This window comes from Pongo abelii, chromosome 9 (genome assembly GCF_028885655.2).
Source record: "Pongo abelii isolate AG06213 chromosome 9, NHGRI_mPonAbe1-v2.0_pri, whole genome shotgun sequence".
Lineage (NCBI taxonomy): Eukaryota > Metazoa > Chordata > Mammalia > Primates > Hominidae > Pongo > Pongo abelii.
In genome coordinates, this window is record NC_071994.2 from 125,863,257 (window position 1) to 125,883,184 (window position 19,928).

Sequence of the window (19,928 nt, forward strand, 5' to 3'; positions counted from 1 at the left end):
ATTCAGTCCTTCTTTGAATCCTTTTATTGACAGGATATCCACTCCCTAATGAAATAAGCCCATTCCCTTTTGAACACCTCTTACAATTAGGAAGTGTCTTTTTCTCTGTTCCTTCTTCCTCTACCCTCCTAGCCCTTCCTTCTTCTCCTCCTCCTTCCTCCTTTCTTTTTCCCTTCCCTCTTCTTTCTACCCTGTCCCTCTTTGCTTGTCCCCTCCCAGGTCCTGCCAGCTCTGAGAACCTGAGGTCCTGCTCTCCACCCCCTCTGCCCCACCGGGAAGGCACTATTCAGTCACTGACCATAACCTTGTAGAGCGCAGTAGGTCTTTAGTGCAGCCACTCGGCCGACTGATTAGGAACTCAGCCTCCGATGGTCCTAACAACCCTTTGGGTTTTGCAGGATCTTTGAGAAGCAAAACCTTTTACCCAGGCCTTATGGCTTGGCCTTCTGGCCCATTAGTATCATCCATCAGTTCACCCGATTTCCATTAATAACCGCATCTAGAACCACATGAAACTTGAAATGGGTTGATCTGCTGTCTTGAGGCCCAGCTGGGCGGGTATGCCAGCCAAGGAGAGGGCTGGGGCCGGGGATGACTCTCGGGAGGTGAAGCACACAAGCAGCCCATAAGGTTGGGATCCTCCGCCTCCAAGTAGCGCGACTACAGCTCTTGCCCGCACGGAGCAGCCTCGGACAGCGCGGCCGCTTTAAGAGAGGGGCGGGGCCCGGGTACAGGCAAGTCAGGGCCAGCCCACAGGGCTCCTTTTCCTTTTTGATCCATTCAAAAATTACTCATTGCAAATTCCCGGACTGCTAGGCGAGGAGAGGGAAGGGGGCGGAGGAGACAGGGCTACTGCAGGCGCAGCGCTGGGGGCAGCCGGGGGCCCGAGTGGCTGAGGCTCGTCCCGCAGCGGCTGCTTGCCGGCGTTCTGGCTCCTGTGGCCTCACCAGGAAGCGTCAGAGTCTCGACACTGGGGAAGCTCGGAGCGCCGCCTCCGCCGCCGCCGCCTCCTGCCTGGCTCTGGGTCCCCGAGCCCCCTCCCCTGGCCCAGCCCGACTCCCTCCTCCTTCCCGGACCATCCGGCTCGGGCTCCTTCCCTGGCGATGGCTGGCCGCTGAGCCATGGCTCAGTACGGCCACCCCAGTCCGCTCGGCATGGCTGCGAGAGAGGAGCTGTACAGCAAAGTCACCCCCCGGAGGAACCGCCAACAGCGCCCCGGCACCATCAAGCATGGATCGGCGCTGGACGTGCTCCTCTCCATGGGGTTCCCCAGAGCCCGCGCGTAAGTGGCCGGGCTCGCAGCCCTCGGCGACCCCTCCCGCGCGCGCGGCCGGCCCTCGGCTTCGCTCCGGCTCGCCTCCCAGCGCCCGCGGGACAGGCAGCGCGCTCCCCGCTGCCCGAGACCTGTTGGGGGCAGGATGGGAGCTCTGGCAACCCGGGACTCGGCTCCGGGCGGGGGTGCCGGAGAAGACGCGGCGCGGGGGCGTTGGGCCAGGGCTCGCCATGGGATGCCTAAAGCTGGGGGACGAGGGCGCGGGGTTCGAGTCTCGGGTACAGTGCCCAGCCTCCGCCCCACCCGGGTGGAGCTCAGCGTTTCTCTCACGCGCTCCCCTAGGTCTCCAGCGCCGAGCGCCTAGGGGGCGGGGCCCTGCGGAGGACTTGGGCACCCTCTCCGTCTGGAATACTGGGCTGGTCTGGGATCCTCCGGTGTCTGGGAAAGGGCGAGAGACTGCGGGGCAGGGAGGCCGGCGCCCCCGTTGCAGCGGCTTCCAGCTCCGGATGTCGCTCTCGGGTTCGGTCTCCCCCTGGAGTAGGAGGAGCGGGAGCGTGGGTGTTGCTGCGTGTTCATTGATGGGGAGGATGGAATCAGAAGGAGAAGCGATCCCTCCAGGGGACCTGGGTTCTCGTCAGTGGTGACGGCAGCTCAGAAATCTGTGGGTGCCTGAGAGTAAGGAGGGGGAGCTGTTCTTCATCCTTCCTCTAGGAGCGTGGGGTAGGGGAGGGCAGAGAGAGCGCAGGTGGCTGCCCCTGGAGCCTGCTGGGGAGAGGCCTGTTTGCCAGCATAGGGCGGCGGCGGCCGGAGTTGTCTCAAGCCGGTCGGCTCAAGTCTAAGGGGCTGGAACTCTGCCTAAGAGGAAGCCAAGGCCCAGCGGCCAGGCCCTTCTCCCCTGGTTAATCCCTGGCGTGCAGATTTCTTAGGTGGGGACACAAGGCCTGGGGTCCGGACTGGGCGCAGCTTCTTTTCATCTTTGAATTACATCACCTGAACAGGAGAGCTGGCCAAACTTTATCAGTGAGGGCCAAGTATATGAAAGTCCTTTTTATTTTTTTCCCTTCTCACATTTTTTTTTCAGGTGATAACTTTATTTATTTATTTATTTTTTGAGACGGAGCCTTGCTGTGTCGCCAGGCTAGAGTGCGGTGACGCAACCTCTGTAACCTCCGCCTCCCGGGTTCAAGCGATTCTTCCACCTTAGCCTCCCGAGTAGCTGAGACCATAGACATGCGCCACCACGCCCGGCTAATTTTTATATTTTTAGAAGAGATGGGGTTCCGCCATGTTGGCCAGGCTGGTCTCGAACTCCTGACCTCAGGTGATCCACCCACATCGGTGTCCCAAAGTGCTGGGATTACAGGCGATAACTTTATGTCTTCCCTCCCTTGTCTCTGGGCAAACCTTGTTTATTCTTTGCTAACTTGGTTGTAATCTCTTAATCAAAGTAGACCCTTGAATTTGTTATTCTCCAGGCTGCTGGGACGCATTGGAGTGGCCTTAGAAGGCTGCAAAATGGACTGATGGTTTCTGCCTTCCACTGACGTCCCAATACGACTTCCTAATACTAGGGCTCCAGTTCCTGATACCAGAATTACAGGGAGAAAATGTGGGTTCTGCAGGGGTGTGTCAGGTGTGGATGCTTCAGGTGAAGTTGTCAGTGTGGATGATCAATGTGCACAGCTCTCCTTAAAAACTGGGGGTGGGGCTGGGTGTAACCCCAGCAGTTTGGGAGGCTGAGGCAGCCAGATCACTTGAGGACAGGAGTTCCAGACCAGCATGGCCAACATGGTGAAACCCTGTCTTTACTAAACATACAAAAATTAGCTGGGTGGGGTGGTGCATACCTGTAATCCCAGCTACTTGGGAGGCTGAGATAAGAGAATCCCTTGAGCCTGGTAGGTGGAGGTTGTAGTGAGCCAAGACCGCGCCACTGCAGTCTAGCCTGGGTAACAGAGCGAGACTTCATCTCAAAAAAAAAAAAACAAAAAAACAAAAAACAAAAAAACTGGAGGTGGGAGTGGGGAAGTCAGCTGGGAAATGCTGCAGAATTAGCATAGTCTCAGGCTACTGCCTGTTTTGAAATGAGGCCAGCATTAAAAACCTAAATTGCTTAATTAAGGGAAGAAATACTTAACTCCTCAGACAGTCATATTTGAGATTCGAATTCAAATCAGCTTTAAAGGGACATCTTTTCTCCTGCACTGAGTCCAGGAGGTCTTGCCATGTCTTGACAGATTAGCATAAGGGTCATTTTTGGCTTGCTCAATCCCTGAGATCTCCTAATAGCTAACATGTATTGAATACTTGCTCCATACTGTTCTAAGTACTTATATCTTTATTACCCATTTTATCCTCCTAGCAACTCAATGAGGAAGGTACCACATGCCCATTTTATGAATTGGGCAACTGAGGTTTAGAAGGGTTGCATAACTTGCTCGAGGTCACAACAGTAAGCAGTGAAGCTGAGATTCAAACCCAGGTATTCTATCTGCACAGCCCAGGCCTCACACCATCTAGGGCCAGTAGGGCCAGGATACAAATGATTGAATGTGGGTAAAATGCTTAGAACAGTTCCTGGCACATAGTGAGCAATCATGAAGCATTAGTTACTGTATTAGCTTCCTATGACTGCTGTAACAAATTGTCACAAACTGAATGGCTTAGAACAGCAGAAATTTATTCTCTCACAATTGTAGAGACCAGGAGTTAAAAATCAGTATCACTGGGCTGAAATCAAGGCATCAGCAGGGCCGTGCTCTCTCTGGAGGCTCTAGGGGAATCCACTCCCTGCCTCTCCTACCTTCTGGTGGGGGCTGGCATTCTTTGGCTTGTGGCTGCATCAATCCAATCACTGTGTTTGTGGTCAAATTGTCTTTGTTTTCTGTCTGTGTCCAATCTTCCTTGGCATGTCTCTTATAAGGATACATGTGGTTGTACTTAGGGCCCACTTGGATAATCCAGAGTAATCTCCCCATCTCAAGATCATTATCTGCAAAGTCCTTTAAAAAAAAAAACGTATAAGGCGGCATTCACAGCTTCTAGGGATTAGGATGTATGTGTCTTTTGGGGGATCATTATTTAGCCTATCACAGCTATTTTTATATTACTACTAGCACTGCCCCTCTTTGCCAAAGAGGTAACGAGTAGGCCTGGAGAGAGGGAGGTTGGGTTTGCTGCTCTTTTTCTTAAATTCTCTGCCTGGAAGGGAGTGAAGCTCTTGGAGGTCACCTGATCTAGTCGGACTCCTTGCCCAGGCTTGCTTCCCTCCTCTGCTTCAACCCAGAAAGGCTGATGCGGTCGGCCTTCCCCCTAATAACTTAGACCAGTTTGAAAAGGGGCCATCAGAGGCGTCAGAGAACAGGCATTGAACTTCATTTTTGAGAGTTGAGAAGAAAGAGCAAGGGCATCAGGCTTAGCTCATCAGAAGCTTCTCTCTTGAGCTTTATGCCTGGAGGGCTGAGCATAATGAAAATCCAAAGCCCCAAAGAGCAGTGATGGTCTCCTGGGTCTAGAAGACTTGGATGTGATGCTTTAAGAAGGGGTAAGATGGTTGTCTCAAACCTGGCCCTTTTGACAGACTGACATTAGCCAGGGCTGACAGCTCTAGGCCCTTTTGACAGAGTGACAGCAGCCAGGGATGACAGCTCTAGTTTCCCCTATGGGTGTAACTGGGTCTGGTGGTGTGGTGTGCGGCAGCAAGAAGGGGCACTCAGGCCAGGCTCTTGGTGGGCTGGCAGAGAGGGTTGAGGCCAGCAAGGCCGGATCCCACCCAGCCCATTCTGGACTGCACTGTGCTGTGGTCTTGCAAAAGTCACTTAGTCCCCTCCGGGCCACGCTGTTGCCCTCTGAGGGGAACGCAATTAATGACTGCATGCTTGTTAAGTGCTTGACAGAGCTAAGAGGACCAGAGGGCTGCAGGGCTGGCTCAAGCAGGGTGACCTCAGGGTGTGCTCTCTCTAGCTCATTACTCCCTGGAGCTGGGCTAGGTTTTTTCCATTCCACTATATGAACTTCAGTCCAACTTAGACACTGCTATAGGAGAATTTGCCTCATGGAGAAGGACTGAGAAGTGGCGATTTCACGGTGTGTGTGTGCGTGTGTGTGTGTGCGCTCGTGTGCAAGTCCAGGTTAAGGAGGTGTTAGGGAGGCATCAGGAAGGAAACCTTTCAAAGGTCAAAATGGCCAATCGCTTCCTTTTTTCTATATCCACTAGCACTTCCCTGTTTTAAGGGTTCTAAAAATAAGGGTCCAGCTTCCTTGAGGCTAGTGAGGTTGATTGGAAGGAAAATAAAGAATGTGTTGGGGGCAAAGACCTGAGGAAGAGGAGGCCTCACAGGCCAGGAGAGGGTCTGAGCCTAACACCGGAAAAGATGGGACAGGACTCAGATCAGAGCCATCACTTTGCATAGCCGGACCTGATGTCAGAGCACTAACATCCCCCTGCTGACCTCTGGTTTCTGGGGAGACAGGCTCTCATCTCTTCTGTAGCTTGGGGCTGATGCTGGGCCTTGGAGCAAGTCACTGAATAATTGAATTGGAGGAATCCTTGCTGATACAACCCTGACCAGTTTTTATTTTTATTTTTATTTTTTGAGGCTGCTGGTGGCTAGAACTTTGTCTACAACAAATGGCTTTCTAATGTTTCCAATGATTGAGAGATAATAGTCTTGGGAAGGACACTGTGGCAGGGGTCAAAGGTCCTAAGGTCTGGTCTAGCTTCTGAATGACATCTGCACCTTTTAGGTCTTCTATTTAACCCCTTTTCCTTAATATCTTCACCAGCTTCTGTGCATGGCAAGACCTGTCATGTGTCACGGGGCTTTGCAAAGACAAAATGAGATAACAGACAGAAAGGAACTTGGGAAAGTTAAAGATAGGATCAGGATGCAAGATGTGATTGGGACATTATTGTGTTGGATTGGAAGAAGGGAGAGGAGGTGAGATGGTGGTTGAGGTGTCTGGCGAGGATTTACATGTATTATTGGATTGTCCTATTTTTTCTACTGAGAATATTTGAACAATGCCAAATTAAAGAGCAAGGCAGTGGCAGAAGGAAAGAGCTGGAATGAGCGCTTTTGACTTGGCTTTGGACAGTAAGCTGTGTTAGCTATGCCTCACTGCCCAAAGATAAAAGCAGCTCCAAGCTGGCTGCATGAGGAGTTGAGAAGCGGCATGTGGAGCCCATGAATTAAAATATCTGGTTTCCCTGGCTTTTTCCAGCTTACCTGTTACTTGACATTGAATCCTCTGAGAACACTTGGACAACCCAACATCTCTGAAATGTAGCTGACTCTGGCGTGGGGGCTGCAGCTGCTTTCCCAGCCTTGGATAGACAGAAAGAGGAAAAACTGGAACCCACCTGGAGCTGAAGGGCTCTTATAGGTGGGCAGGGCAAGGAAGTCTCTAATCTACCTACTGTGACTGTGCACCCACATAACACACCCTTCTATTTGTGTTATTGTACACTGTAAAAATTGCTCTTATGTGTATTAGATACCCCACAGCAGTCTTGTGAGGTAAAGCACACAATATATGCTTTGTTTTAAGATGAGACTGGAGGCTTAGATGAGCTCAGGACGTGTCTAGAGTCACACAGTTGGTATGCAGGGACTGTATTGCCATAACAGCCTCAGGCTAAACTGCAAGTCTCCTGAACTTTCCAGGCTACACGAGGTCCTGGTTCCAAAAACAAACAAACAAACAAACAAATAAAAAAAACCTTGATATGCTTTTTTTTTCTTTTTTTTTTTTGAGACAGAGTTTCGCTCTTGTTGCCCAAGCTGGAGTGCAATGGCGTGATCTCAGCTCACTGCAACCTCTGCCTCCTAGGTGTCAAGTGATTCTCCTGCCTTAGCCTCCCAAGTAGCTAGGATTACGGGTATGCGTCATCATGCCCAGCTAATTTTGTATTTTTAGTAGGGACAGAGTTTTATCATGTTGGTCAGGCTGGTCTCGAACTCCTGACCTCAAGTGATCATCCCACCTTGGCCTCCCAAAGTGTTGGGATTACAGGTGGGAGCCACCATGCCTGGCCAGCCGATGTGCTTTTTTTAAAAAAACTGTCTTGAGTTATAACTCATGTACAATCAGCTAACCCTATTTAAAGATTGATACATTTTGACAACTGTACCTGTGTGATCACCTGCTACAGGACACAGTACATTCACTGCCCCTAAAAGTTTCGTTTGTACCCCTTTGCCATTAGTCCTCTCTCAACCCCCAACCCTGAGCAGCCACCAGTCACTTTTTCTTTTCTTTTCTTTCTTTCTTTTTTTTTTTTTGAGACAGAGTTTCACTCTTGTTGCCCAGGCAGGAGTGCAATGGTGCGATCTCGGCTCACTGCATGCAAACTCTGCCTCCCAGGTTCAAGTGATTCTCCTGCCTCAGCCTCCCAAGTAGCTGGGATTACAGGCATGCACCACCACGCCTGGCTAATTTTGTATTTTTAATAGAGACAGGGTTTCTCCATGTTGGTCAGGCTGGTCTCAAACTCCTGACCTCAGGTGATCTGCCCTCCTCAGCCTCCCAAAGTGCTGGGATTACAGGCATGAGCCACCACGCCCAGCCCAGTTGCTTTCTTTCACTGTACATTAGTTTGCATTTCTTAGATTTGCATGTAGGTCATACAGAGCATACCCTTGTACTTGGCTTCTTTCCTTCAGCATATTTTTTAGACTCATCCTGCATGTATCAATAGTTTATCTTTTAATTGCTGAGTAGACCTTCAGGTATTTGGATGTGCTAGTAGGGTAATTATAACCCCTTGCACACAGCTTCTATGAAAATTCCCTCTTACGCTCTAATTTCTTTTCTTTCCTTTTTTTTTTTTTTTTTTTTGAGATGGAGTCTCGCTCTGTTTCCCAGGCTGGAGTGCAGTGGTGCAATCCCGGCTCACTGCAGCCTCCACCTCCGGTGTTCAGCAATTCTCCTGCCTCAGCCTCCTGAGTAACTGGGACTACAGGCACACGCCACCATGCCCAGCTAATTTTTTGTATTTTAGTAGAGACAGGATTTCACCGTGTTGCCCAGGCTAGTCTCGAACTCCTGAGCTCAGGCAATCCGCCCACTTTGGTGTCCCAAAGTGCTGGGATTACAGGCATGAGCCACCGCGCCTGGCCTTACACCAGAATTTCTAATAATACCTTGTTTTTAGACCATGTTCGAGCTTACAAAGCAGAGTCACATACATAATCCCTATTAAGTCTCAGACATTGACAATTTAATGAGGAAACTGAGGTTTGGAAGATTAAGTGCTACAGAGATTGAAGAGTATCCTGCCTCACTGTTTTATCCTGTGGCTTTGATCACCACCTGCTCCCCACCCTCAGCTGCCTCAAACTCCAGCTCCCTTTCAGGGAGTGGACAGTCATTTGCAGAGCTAAAGGCGTTGCTTTTCAGAGAGGCAGCCAACCTAGGGAATCCTGTGTCTCCCGCCAGCTTTGCTCCAGCTGATGATGATGTGGTGGTACTATCACTGCCTCCCCAATCCCCGCAGGCATCAGCCTGTGTAAAGGTATCTCCTTTCTTGGCCATCCAGAAGCTGGAGAGACCCCATCATTATCTGCCCCATCCATCCTGCCCTGATAGACAGAAGTCTGAACTTGTGGCAGCCTGGCTTTGAATTCCAGCTGTGCCCCTTACCAGCTGAGGGACTGACTGACCTTGGGCAAGTTGCTGAACATGCTAAGCCTCAATTTTCCTGTCTGTACAATGCAGACAATAACAGCACTTACCTTGAAGGACCTTTGTGAGAGAAGGGTGCCAAACCACGCAAACAGCTGGAGAGCGCCTGGCATTGGGTACACCCTCAGTAATGAGGTCAGTATTAGTGCCACTCAAGTGACAATGTTACTCCACATGGCTCCCTGTGTGGTTTGGTTCCTTGGTCGCCTTCCACTTTTACGGTTCTCTGTTCCTCACTGAGCTCTGGGTGTAAGGCAGTAAGGTGGGGCAGAGGCCAGTGGATGCTTTCTCCCTGATAACTGCATTCTGCTCTCTGTGCCCCTCTCTCTGGAGTGCCCAGAGGGGTGCAGGGCCTGAGAAAAAGCAGACCCAGGGCAGAGAGAGCACCACCCAAGCTGCTGACTATAATAAATGGCAGGGGCTGGGAACTGGAAGGGGTACCATATGGTTGTCTTCTGATTACTTTCAAATGGAATCAGACTCAAGCCTAAGAGAGAGAGTGGGGAGAAAAAAACCACACTCAAGAATGGATCCTCTCTGCACGGTGACAGACTCAGCCAAGCAGAATGCAGAGCCATTGCCAGGAGAATGAGATGACTATGATCCTCATTGAACTGAACACTTTTGTCATTTTCATGGATGGATTCTCCCAGGGGCCACTTTGTATTTGCCCAAAGGCTTATGGAGAATCTCTGGTTTTTCTCTTTTCCCTGGAGGATGGGTGGGTAGATGTGGCAGTGATCGCGGTCCTCTGGACCCTCTGCCCGGGGCCCTCGGTATGTGATAGGTGATCCCTTTTCTTGTTTAATCTTGCTCACATCCCTGTTTTCCTGGTGACTTTGCAGTCATGCTCTTTGCCACCTACTATCTATGACGGTGAGGCCCATGGTGAAGTGTCCTAGATGAACATCCAGAAACTGTCTGAGCTCTTACTGTGCATGCAGCACCCTGCTAAATTCTGTGCAGTTCTCCAGAGGAAAAGGTAAATGTCAGGTTTTTCCCGTCTGGCACTCTGAAGTCAACTGCTCTTTTGAGCTGGCTGCACGTTCTCCACAGTGACCCTCGGAGGGCAGGCCTGCCTTTTTTTTTTTTTTTTTTTTTTTTATGAGACGGAGTCTCGCTCTGTCACCCAGGCTGGAGTGCAGTGGCGCAATCTCGGCTCACTGCAAGCTCCGTCACCCAGGTTCACGCCATTCTTCTGCCTCAGCCTCCCGAGTAGCTGGGACTACAGGCGCCCGCCACTACCGGCTAATTTTTTTTGTATTTTTAGTAGAGACGGGGTTTCACCGTGTTAGCCAGGATGGTCTCGATTTCCTGACCTAGGCCTGCCTTTTTGAGGCCTGCTGGGATTAGAGGTGTGAGCCACTGCGCCCGGCTCGTGTGTGTTTCACTCTGTCTCCCAGGCTACAGTGCAATAGCACGATCCTAGCTCATTGCAGCCTTGAACACGGGCTCCAGTAATCCTCCTGCCTCAGCCTTCTGAACAGTGAGAACTACAGGTGTGCTCCACCACACCTGGATAATTTTAAAATTTATGTTATTTTTATTTTGGTAGAGATGGGGGGGTCTCACTACATTGCCCGGCCTTGTCTCAAACTCCTGGGCTCAAGTGATCCATTCACCTCAGCCTCCCACAAGTGCTGGGATTACAGGCATGAGCCCCTGCGCCCAGCCTGAACCAGTATTTTTGGACAGCACGAGGATGCTCTCACTGCTTCATAGGTGTGCTTCTCTGTTCCATAGCATTTGGCTTTTCTGTTCCTGTTTTTGTTTTGTTTTTCACAGTGCTTTATGGTCAAATTCTTCTCCTCTCCCTTTAAAGAAGACTCTTCAGGACTTGATATTTTAGAGAGTAAATAAACGGAAAGGAAGAAAGATATGAGGCAGTTACAGTGGTGGGGAGCCGTTTACTAGTATGCAATAGTGTAATTCTCAAATTGGTACAAAACAAAAACAAACAATTTGTTTTCTTGCAAAATACAACCAAAGTGCTGGTTAAATAAGAGGAGGGTAGTGCCTTGAGCCCAGCACCTGAGGCAAATAGATTGCTCAGGGGCACCTTTTAAATTAAAGGGACATCTTCCCTTCTGTGGAGTCACCAGCTGTTTGGGTGACACTTCCCGTTGTGCTCCCAGCCTCTGTGGAAGCATAAACATTCTTGTACATAAAGCAACTGTGGCAATGAACTCCACCAGGACCAAGGCTGTTCTCGTGCAGAGTGGGAAGCTGAAAGAACCACCGCTGTAGCCTCTCACGGCAGTCTGGAAAATGCCAGGGGGAAGCCGACTGCACAGATGGCCAGAGGCAGCTGAATGCTTCCGATTTCTTTCAGGTTTTGTTGGATGAACCTTCTCGGTGATTCAGGTAGCAGGATTGTTTAGAATCCTACTTCCACATTGATGGTGCTCCTTTCAAAAACATTTACAGAGAGCGTTCGCTCCCTAAGTGTTTATTCCTTTACCTTGGGAAGAAATCTGCCTCACTGGATGCTTTTGTGTACAGTCTATTTAGACACAGACATGTGGAACAATGCAGGGTCGCTGGAGTTCTCAACCACGGCATCTGCAGTTTCGTTTTTTTTTTTTTTTTTGAGACAGAGTCTCGCCCTGTGGCCCAGGCTGGAGTGCAATGGCACGATCTCGGCTCACTGCAACCTCCGCCTCCCGGGTTCAAACAATTCTGTCTCAGCCTCCCGAGTAGCTGGGATTACAGGCACTCACCTCCACACTCAGCTAATTTTTGTATTTTTAGTAGAGACGGGGTTTCACCATGTTGGCCAGGCTGGTCTCGATTTCCTGACCTTGTGATCCACCCGCCTCCGCCTCCCAAAGTGTTGGGATTACAGGTGTGAGCCACCGCGCCCGGCTGCAGTTTCGTTTTGAATCAACTTTTCCTTGAATTGCCTGGTTGCTCATTTTTTTTCTCCTCTTTTTCCCTAATCAGATTTTACCCATCCTGGAGAACTAGTTCCACTGTAATGCATCTGGCTCCTCTTCCCTTCTTTTCACTTTCTCTTCCCCTCCTCTCTCACTCTCCTCATCTCTTCTGCCACAAGCCTTATTAAGCTTCACACCCTGTGAAGCAAGCCAGGTTAAGGGGATTACCCCAAATCACCTACGAAGATGCACAGTGATCTGCCCAGGGTCCTCAGCCACTTTCTCCATGACAAGTCCCCTGGTAATGGCAATCTTTTTTTTTTTTTGAGAAAGAATCTCACTATGTCACCCAGGCTGGAGTGCAATGTCGTGATCTCAGCTTACTGCAACCTCCGCCTCCTGGGTTCAAGTGATTCTCCTGCCTCAGCTTCCTAAGTAGCTGGGATTACAGGCATGCACCACAACCACACCTGGCTAATTTTTGTATTTGTAGTAGAGACGGAGTTTCGCCATGTTGGCCAGGCTGGTCTCAAACTGCTGACCTCAGGTGATCACCTGCCTCAGCCTCCCAAAGTGCCGGGATTGCAAATGTGAGCCGCCGTGCCCAGTCCATTCTTTCTCTTTCTCTGTATATGTATGTATATACTGTACAGACACTTCACACATTTATGTGCAACTGTAATATCCTATTATAACAGGAGTTGAGAGTAAAAAGATAATTAGCTATAATCTCCACCCTCAGGAAACTGGCAATCTAGGGTGGAAGATACACGATTATGATAAAGCGTGGTAAATGCGAGGCAAGAGACAGAAGACGGAAGACACATCAGTGTGGGAGGCTGAGGGTCATAAACCAGACGGGGAGCACACGATTACATCTGAAGCACCAATAAGACAGGAGCAATACTCTTCAGTTTGAGAGGAGAGGAAAAAGTCTGAGAAGGCCGGTAGATAGATAAAATGATTTAATATTATGCCCCAGGGGTAAGATCCTGCTTGGAAGAAACCTCCAGAGGTAGACACTCAGAAATCTTTAGCTGGAATTGCTAGTAGGGCTCACCTAGTCTAGTACCCTTTTTCTTTACACTTAAGTAAAATGAGACTAGAAAATGAAGTGATATTTTCAAGATCCCACACGGCTAGTCTGTGATAGAAACCAGAGCTTAGGCCTGCTGATCTCAGTTGAGACCACGGTTTCTTTTTTCCACATCAGGCTACTTCTCTGAGTCCAGGCACCTAGAGACAGCTTTCTTTTGTTCTTTCTTTTTGAGATAGAGTTTCATTCTTGTTGCCAGGCTAGAGTGCAATGATGCAGTCTCGGCTCACTGCAACCTCTGCCTCCTGGGTTCAAGCGATTCTCCTGCCTCAGCCTCCCAAGTAGCTGGGATTACAGGCGCCTGCCACCACACCAGGCTAATTTTTTTGTATTTTTAGTAGAGTTGGGGTTTCACTATGTTGGCCAGGCTGGTTTTGAACTCCTGACCTCAGGAGATCCTCCCACCTCGGCCTCCCAAAGTGCTGGGATTACAGGCGTGAGCCACCACGCGTGGCCAAGACAGCTTTCTAACAAGGTTTTGGCTCTGTTTTCTGGAGGAATGGGAGGATCTGTTGTCTGAATTAGCCTTTTCATGTGGTTTTCTCTGTCTTTTCCTTTTGCTCCTCTCTTGCTTCTGGCCTCTTGTTTGCATCTCAGCCTGTAGAAGACAAAGCTAACCTGTCCATAGGCCATGGGAGTGGGCACCTCTCTAGGTGGGTGGGATGCTCGGGTGAGAAAGTGCCACTTGTACCAGTGATAGGATATTGAAGGGATAGACAGTGGTCTCAGTCACCCATCCATGAGGGTAAGAAGAAGCGATATTCTGCTACAGCAGAAAGAAAACTGGCTTTAGAGACAAAAGACTTGGCTCAAGTCCTGGATCTGTCACTTTCTGAGGATGTGGTTTTGAACGTTATTTCTATAGGTGGCTGCATCAAAATGAGGCAGTGGATATAAAAGTAATAAAAACCACAAAAATCATGCACATGCAAAGTGATAGTATTGTTACCAACAATTGGGTCCTGGTACTTTGAGGCTCTCAAAGTACTGTGAACTGTTGGTTTTGTGTGGTATTTAGTGGGCTATTCTAGTCTTCTTCCTTGCCAAGCACCACTGTTTCAGAGAGGCTAATTCCGTCAGCGTGAGGAACAGAAGGAGTCACTCGAGAAGCCATCTCTACCAAAGTAAACACATCCTTCTGGAAGCTTAAATTTTCACTTTATCTCTTGGGAACTAGGGACATGAGTCATAATGAGTTAGCAAGTGGCTTTTGTGAAATACAAGAGGCTTTGTGAAATGCAGCAAATATAGCCAAAAGCATGTGTAGTAGCTTCCTATGGCTGCTCTCACAAATTACTACAAATTCAGTGGCTTACAACAACACACATGCATTCACATTTATTCAGTTGGGAAGTCAAAAGTCTGAAATGGGTATCATAGGCTAATGTCAACGGGTCAATAGAACTGTGTTCTTCCTGGAAAGAATGTGTTTCCTTGACTTTTTCCAGAGTCCGCCTCCATCCCTTGGCTAGTGGCCCCTTCCTCCTCCATCTTCAAGTACATCACTCCAAGCCCTCCTCATCATCATCACCTCCCATCTCTGTCTCTGACTCTCCTGCCTCACCCCTTTCCTTGTAAGGGCCATAATGATTGTATCTTCCCAGCTCAAGCTCCTCAGCTGAATCACATCTGTAAAGTCTCTTTTGCCATGTAAGGTCACATATTCACAGGGTCTGCAGATTAGGACATGGACAGCTTTGGTGACTATTATTCTGTCAGCCGCAGCATGTGTGTGTATAAGCACTTGGTCTGCCTTTCCCCTGAGTTCATGACATTTCTGTTAGTAACTTGTCACCCTTACTATTTCCAACCCAAGCACCAGGTAGTCATAGCTAACCTTCACTGGGTACCTACTGTGTGCCAGACAATATTTTAAACACTTAACATATGTATTATTTTGTTTTATTCTTCATAACAACCCTATGAGATAGGAACTATTATTATACCCATTTTACAGATAAGAAAACTGAAGCACAGAGATTTTAACTTGCCCAAAATCACACAGCTAGAAAGTGGTAGAAACCAGGATGCAAACCCCAGGCAATCAACTCCACACTCAAGAGTTCTTAGCCAGCACCCATGGTATTGGCATGTAGCTAGTGTTCAGTAAGTTTTGATGAACAGCAGAAGGAAGGAAACTTGAGATCCAAATAAATGATATGAAGTCTCTAGATTACACGGAACTGGGGTCAACAGGGCAACCTGACTTGCCTATTGGTTTGTTCTTTGACTTGGCCCCAGCTAAATGCAGTGTGGTTGGCTGTCTAGTGATGTGGTCTGGAGTTGGAATGGTTATCACACTTTCTGGAATAGTGTGTGTGTGTATGTGTTTCTGAGTGTGAATGTGTGTGTGTGTATATACACTGCCCATCTCAGCTCCCAACTGTGAGAAGATGGGGACAGGATTGTACTTACGGGTCACAGAGCACCAAGTCTCTGCCAACCACCTATCCCAGCCTCCACCTGCTGCTGCCAGATGAAGCTCTGTGGTAGAAATAGGAAGCATGTTCCTATTCTTGTGGCCTCAAGAAAGGGCTCCTGGGGCAGCATAGTGGTGTGTCTGGTACTTGAGTGTATGATCAAACTGATGTACATTCAAATTCCTGCTCCACTTAGGTTACCAAATCCCTCTAAGCTCAGTTTTGTCTTCTGTTAAATGAAGGTAATAGTCTTATAATACATATAAGAATGGTGAGTGCAGAGCCTGACCTTAAGTGCATGATAAATGGTAGGTATGGTGGTTGGGCTTACAGTGTTGAGTACAGAAGGGGACTCTGGGTATGTTAATAAACTATTGTAAGTCTTTTTGTAAGAGTGTGTTTCTGTTTCCTCCCCAACCACCTCAAGACCTGGATGGAGCCTAGGAATAATTTATTATTTATTTATTCATTTATTTATTTATCGAGACTGAGCTCTGTTGCCCAGGCTGGAGTGCAATGGTGCGATTGTGGCTCTCTGCAATCTCCGCCTCCCCGGTTCAAGTGATTCTCCTTCCCCAGCCTCCCGAGTAGCTGAGATTATAGACGTGCTCCACCACGCCTGGCTAATTTTTGTACTTTTAGTAGAGAAGGGGTTTCGCCATGTTGCCCAGGCTGGTCTCGAACTCCTGACCAGAGGTGATCCACCCACCTTGGCCTCCCAAAGTGCTGGGATTACAAGCGTGAGCCACCACACCCTGCTAGAAGGAATAATTAAAATAGCATTCAGTTTGTGTGATGAGTGTTCTGAGGAGGGGAACAGAGATGCGGGGAGCTGGCTTAGGAGTGTGGTGCTCCTCCTCAGTGCGCAGTGGGAGCCACACCACTCCTGCCTTCTGCCTGGCCTCGCAAGTTCAGAGCTGTTGTCTTGTGAAGAAAAATCCATGGGCCAGGCGCAGTGGCTCACACCTATAATCCCAGCACTTTGGGAGGCTGAGGCAGGCGGATTGCTTAAGGCCAGGAGTTCGAGACTAGCCTAGGCAACATGGCAAAACCCCATCTCTACAAAAAATGCATAAAAATTAGCCAGCATGGTGGTGTGCACCTGGTCTTGAAAATCCACTGAGCAATCAAGATACCCTCCTGGGACGTCAGGCCTCAGATCTGCAGCAGCTTTTCTACATCAGGTTGGAGGAGAATATTTGAAGTTCTTATCTTCCTCCAAACGTAAGACCACAGGCCCACAAATGGAAGGCTGAACAGACAGCTGTGTCCCCTTGCTGTCTGGCTGCCTCAGGCGCCACAGATCTCCCGGTATCACTTTATCCATCAGGCCCTGGCAGGGAGGCCACAAGTGGGCTGTCTTGTTCCGGCCTGTGGCTGCCAGCCCTACAGACCAATGGAGCGGGAGAGATGGGCCTCAGAGGAAGAGCGGTGGGACACCAGGAAAACTGCCTCGGCGAGATGGCCTGCATTGTGCGTGACTGGTGAAGACTTCCGAATGGGATGACTCCCAGGGGGCATTGAGTAAACAGATGGTTGCTGTTTGCTGTGCAGCTGGCTCCGAAGGATATGGAGGATGGAATCTCAGTATGTGAAGTTTTTTTTGTTGTTGTTTTTTGTTGTTTGGCTTTTTAATGTTCCTTTTCCATCTTCTGCATGCTGGGGCACCAGCCGCTGCCCCAGAATGGGTTGTCCTGGGAAACAGGTCGTGCAGGGCTACCGATGTGTAGTCTGGAAAAGACATGCAGAGATAAGGAAGATGTTGAGGCAGGACAGAACCAGGCTCCTGTTAGTCCAACAGAAATTTACTGAGCAGTGACTTTGTGTCAGGCACCTGGGAATTGTGCCACATTCTGAAGGTACAATCACGAATAAGACCCTGACCACGAGGAGCCCCCAACCTCTTGGAGAAGACAGACTCAAGCAGATGACTTCAACGTAATGTGGTATGATGGCGAGGGAGGGAGGGCATCTCTCCTCTAATAGTGAAAGGGCTGTCATCTGAAAAACGGATGCCTATTTTGTGAACTTTTTTTTTTTTTGGAGATGGAGTCTCCCCGTCACCCAGGCTGGAGTCCAGTGGTACGATCTTGGCTCACTGCAACCTTTGCCTCCCAGGTTCAAGCAATTCTTCTGCCTCAACCTCAACCTCTCGTGTAGCTGGGATTACAGATGCACACCACCACGCCCAGCTACTTTTTGTGTTCTTAGTAGAGATGGGGTTTCACCATGTTGGCCAGGCTGATCTCGAACTCCTGACCTCAGGTGATCCACCTGTTTCGGCCTCCCAAAGTGCTGGGATGACAGGCGTGAGGCACCGTGCCTGGCCTGTTTTGTGTTAATGAGTGATTGTAATTGCTGGGGACAGCGTCAGATTTCAGTTCACAAGAAAAAACAACTTTTGGAAACCATTGGCCCACGTACAGATGCTCGACCTCCTCAGCGAGAGTTTTCTCTGGTTCTGAGTGAGCACAGCAGAGCTTCCTGGTTAGCCTCCTCAGAAGGACCCAAGCATTCTGTGTTGGAGTCAGGAGCATACCTAAAGTCCCTGGGGGACCAGGCTGGGCCAACCTGCAGTGGGGACATGGCTTCTAGAGGTGTCCTCTATGGATCAGCTTCTGGATAGCGGCTTTCATGGGCATGATTCTCAGATTGGTTAGGGATGGATTATCCATACCTCAGGGCTGAGGAGATGTGCAGTGATGAACTGATGGAATTGAGCAGTGGCCTTAGGAAAGATGAGCCCTCAGCATTCACTGGTTGGAAAAGCATTCACTGGCCAGCCACTGTCTGGCCTCTGGGCATGTGACAGTGAGTTGCGCTCAGCATTTTGGGAAGGGGTTAGTGCTGAGAGAGGCCTCAGCAAAGGAGATGGGAAGCAAGTCCAGTGTAACCAAGCCAGGGCAGAACAGCCACCTTAGGAGGAAGAAAAGGAACTGTTGAGCTGGGGGTGCAGGCACTTGAGACTCAGAAGGATTTGAATTTGTAACAGTTAGGAGGCTGAAGTTTTCAGCAGTAAAAGGAATAGCCTTAGCCAACCTTTAACTCCTTACCATAGAAAGTTCCAGGGCTGGGCACGGTGGCTCACGCCTGTAATCCCAGCACTTTGGGAGGCTGAGGCGGGAGGATCACAAATTCAGGAGATCGAGACCATCCTGGCTAACACAGTGAAACCCCATCTCTACTAAAAATACAAACAAACAAACAAAAAAATTAGCCAGGCATGGTGGCAGGCGCCTGTAGTCCCAGCTACTCAGGAGGCTGAGGCGGGAGAATGGCATGAACCCAGGAGGCGGAGCTTGCAGTGAGCCGAGATCACGCCACTGCACTCCAGCCTGGGCGACAGAGCGAGACTCCGTCACTTAAAAAAGTTCCAGAAGGCCTGGTGCTCTTTCTGTTGTCACTGCAATTTCTGATGAAGGAGAGAATGTATATTGCAACCCCTTTTTTCGCTAAAGAGTCCAATACTCTCTCCTTGTTTGGTTCTCTTTGCTCTGGAATTGCTCTTTCTGCAGAGGGGATTTTCTGCTTTAAAAGAAAAAGATCATGATGAAGAAGGAAGTACTCTCAAATTTCTTCAGCCTTTCTCAGCTTACTGCTGGACTCCTGCCAGAATATTAGAGTATCTTTTTAGAGCTGCGTATCTAGGGTTCAGGATGCCTCTTTTTCTTCCCTCCACTAATTTCCTGTTAATAGGGCTGTTTTTTTTTTCCCACACACATTTATTAAGTGTGTGCTCTGCTAGGATCAAAAGAAACAGATATGGATAGAGAATGAGCTGCCACCTTGGTGCTCCCAGTCTAGTAGGGAAAACAAAAATAAAAATTAAATTATCTCAAAATAAAAAAGGAAAACCAAATAAGTATATAGCAGTCTGCTAAGTGCCCACAAACACAGAGATGTAAATGGTGCTATGGAATCATGAAAGAGCTAGTGAAAATAACTCCAGTTGGGGCCCCTTATTCCTCTGAAGAGCTGGATTTTGTCAAGTGAATTCATGTTAGATTCTCAAAGGTGTTGGAGGTAAATACCATTCAATCATCTCTTATGTGCCAATCATAAGCCATGGCACCTTACAAACTTTGTCTTTTTTTTTTCTGAGATGGTGTCTAGCTCTGTCGCTGAGGCTGGAGTGCAGTGGCGCGATCTCAGCTCACTGCAAGCTCCGCCTCCCAGGTTCACGCCATTCTCCTGCCTCAGCCTTCCCAGTACCTGGGACTACAGGCGCCCGCCACCACACCCGGCTAATTTTTTTGTATTTTTAGTAGAAATGAGGTTTCACCATGTTAGCCAGGATGGTCTCGATCTCCTGACCTTGTGATCTGCCCTCCTCAGCCTCCCAAAGTACTGGGATTACAGGCATGAGCCACCGCGCCCAGCCCAAACATTGTCTTTCTTACTCAGCACAGCAAAGCTCTCCAGTTAGTTTTCTTTTTTTGAGGCGGAGTCTTGCTCTGTGGCCCAGGCTGGAGTGCAGTGGCACAATCGCAGCTCACTGCAACATCCGCCTTTTGGGTTCAAGCGATTCTCCTGTCTCAGCCTCCTGAGGAGCTGGGATTACAGGCATGCACCATCAC

At 49.2% G+C, this 19,928-nt stretch overlaps 1 protein-coding gene across 2 annotated transcripts in view; it reads left to right on the forward strand.

The window, feature by feature from the left end:
- Positions 1-735: 735 nt before the first annotated feature.
- UBASH3B (ubiquitin associated and SH3 domain containing B) overlaps positions 736-19,928 on the forward strand; it is a 158,854-nt gene continuing 139,661 nt past the window's right edge. Inside the window, exon 1 of one of the 2 annotated variants that reach the window (XM_024255626.3) lies at positions 736-1,282. In XM_024255626.3, coding sequence (XP_024111394.1) covers positions 1,122-1,282 — 161 coding nt within the window. In that variant the 5' untranslated portion in view covers positions 736-1,121. The remainder of the gene's footprint in view (positions 1,283-19,928) is intronic. The other variant, XM_024255627.3, reaches the window with a different exon arrangement.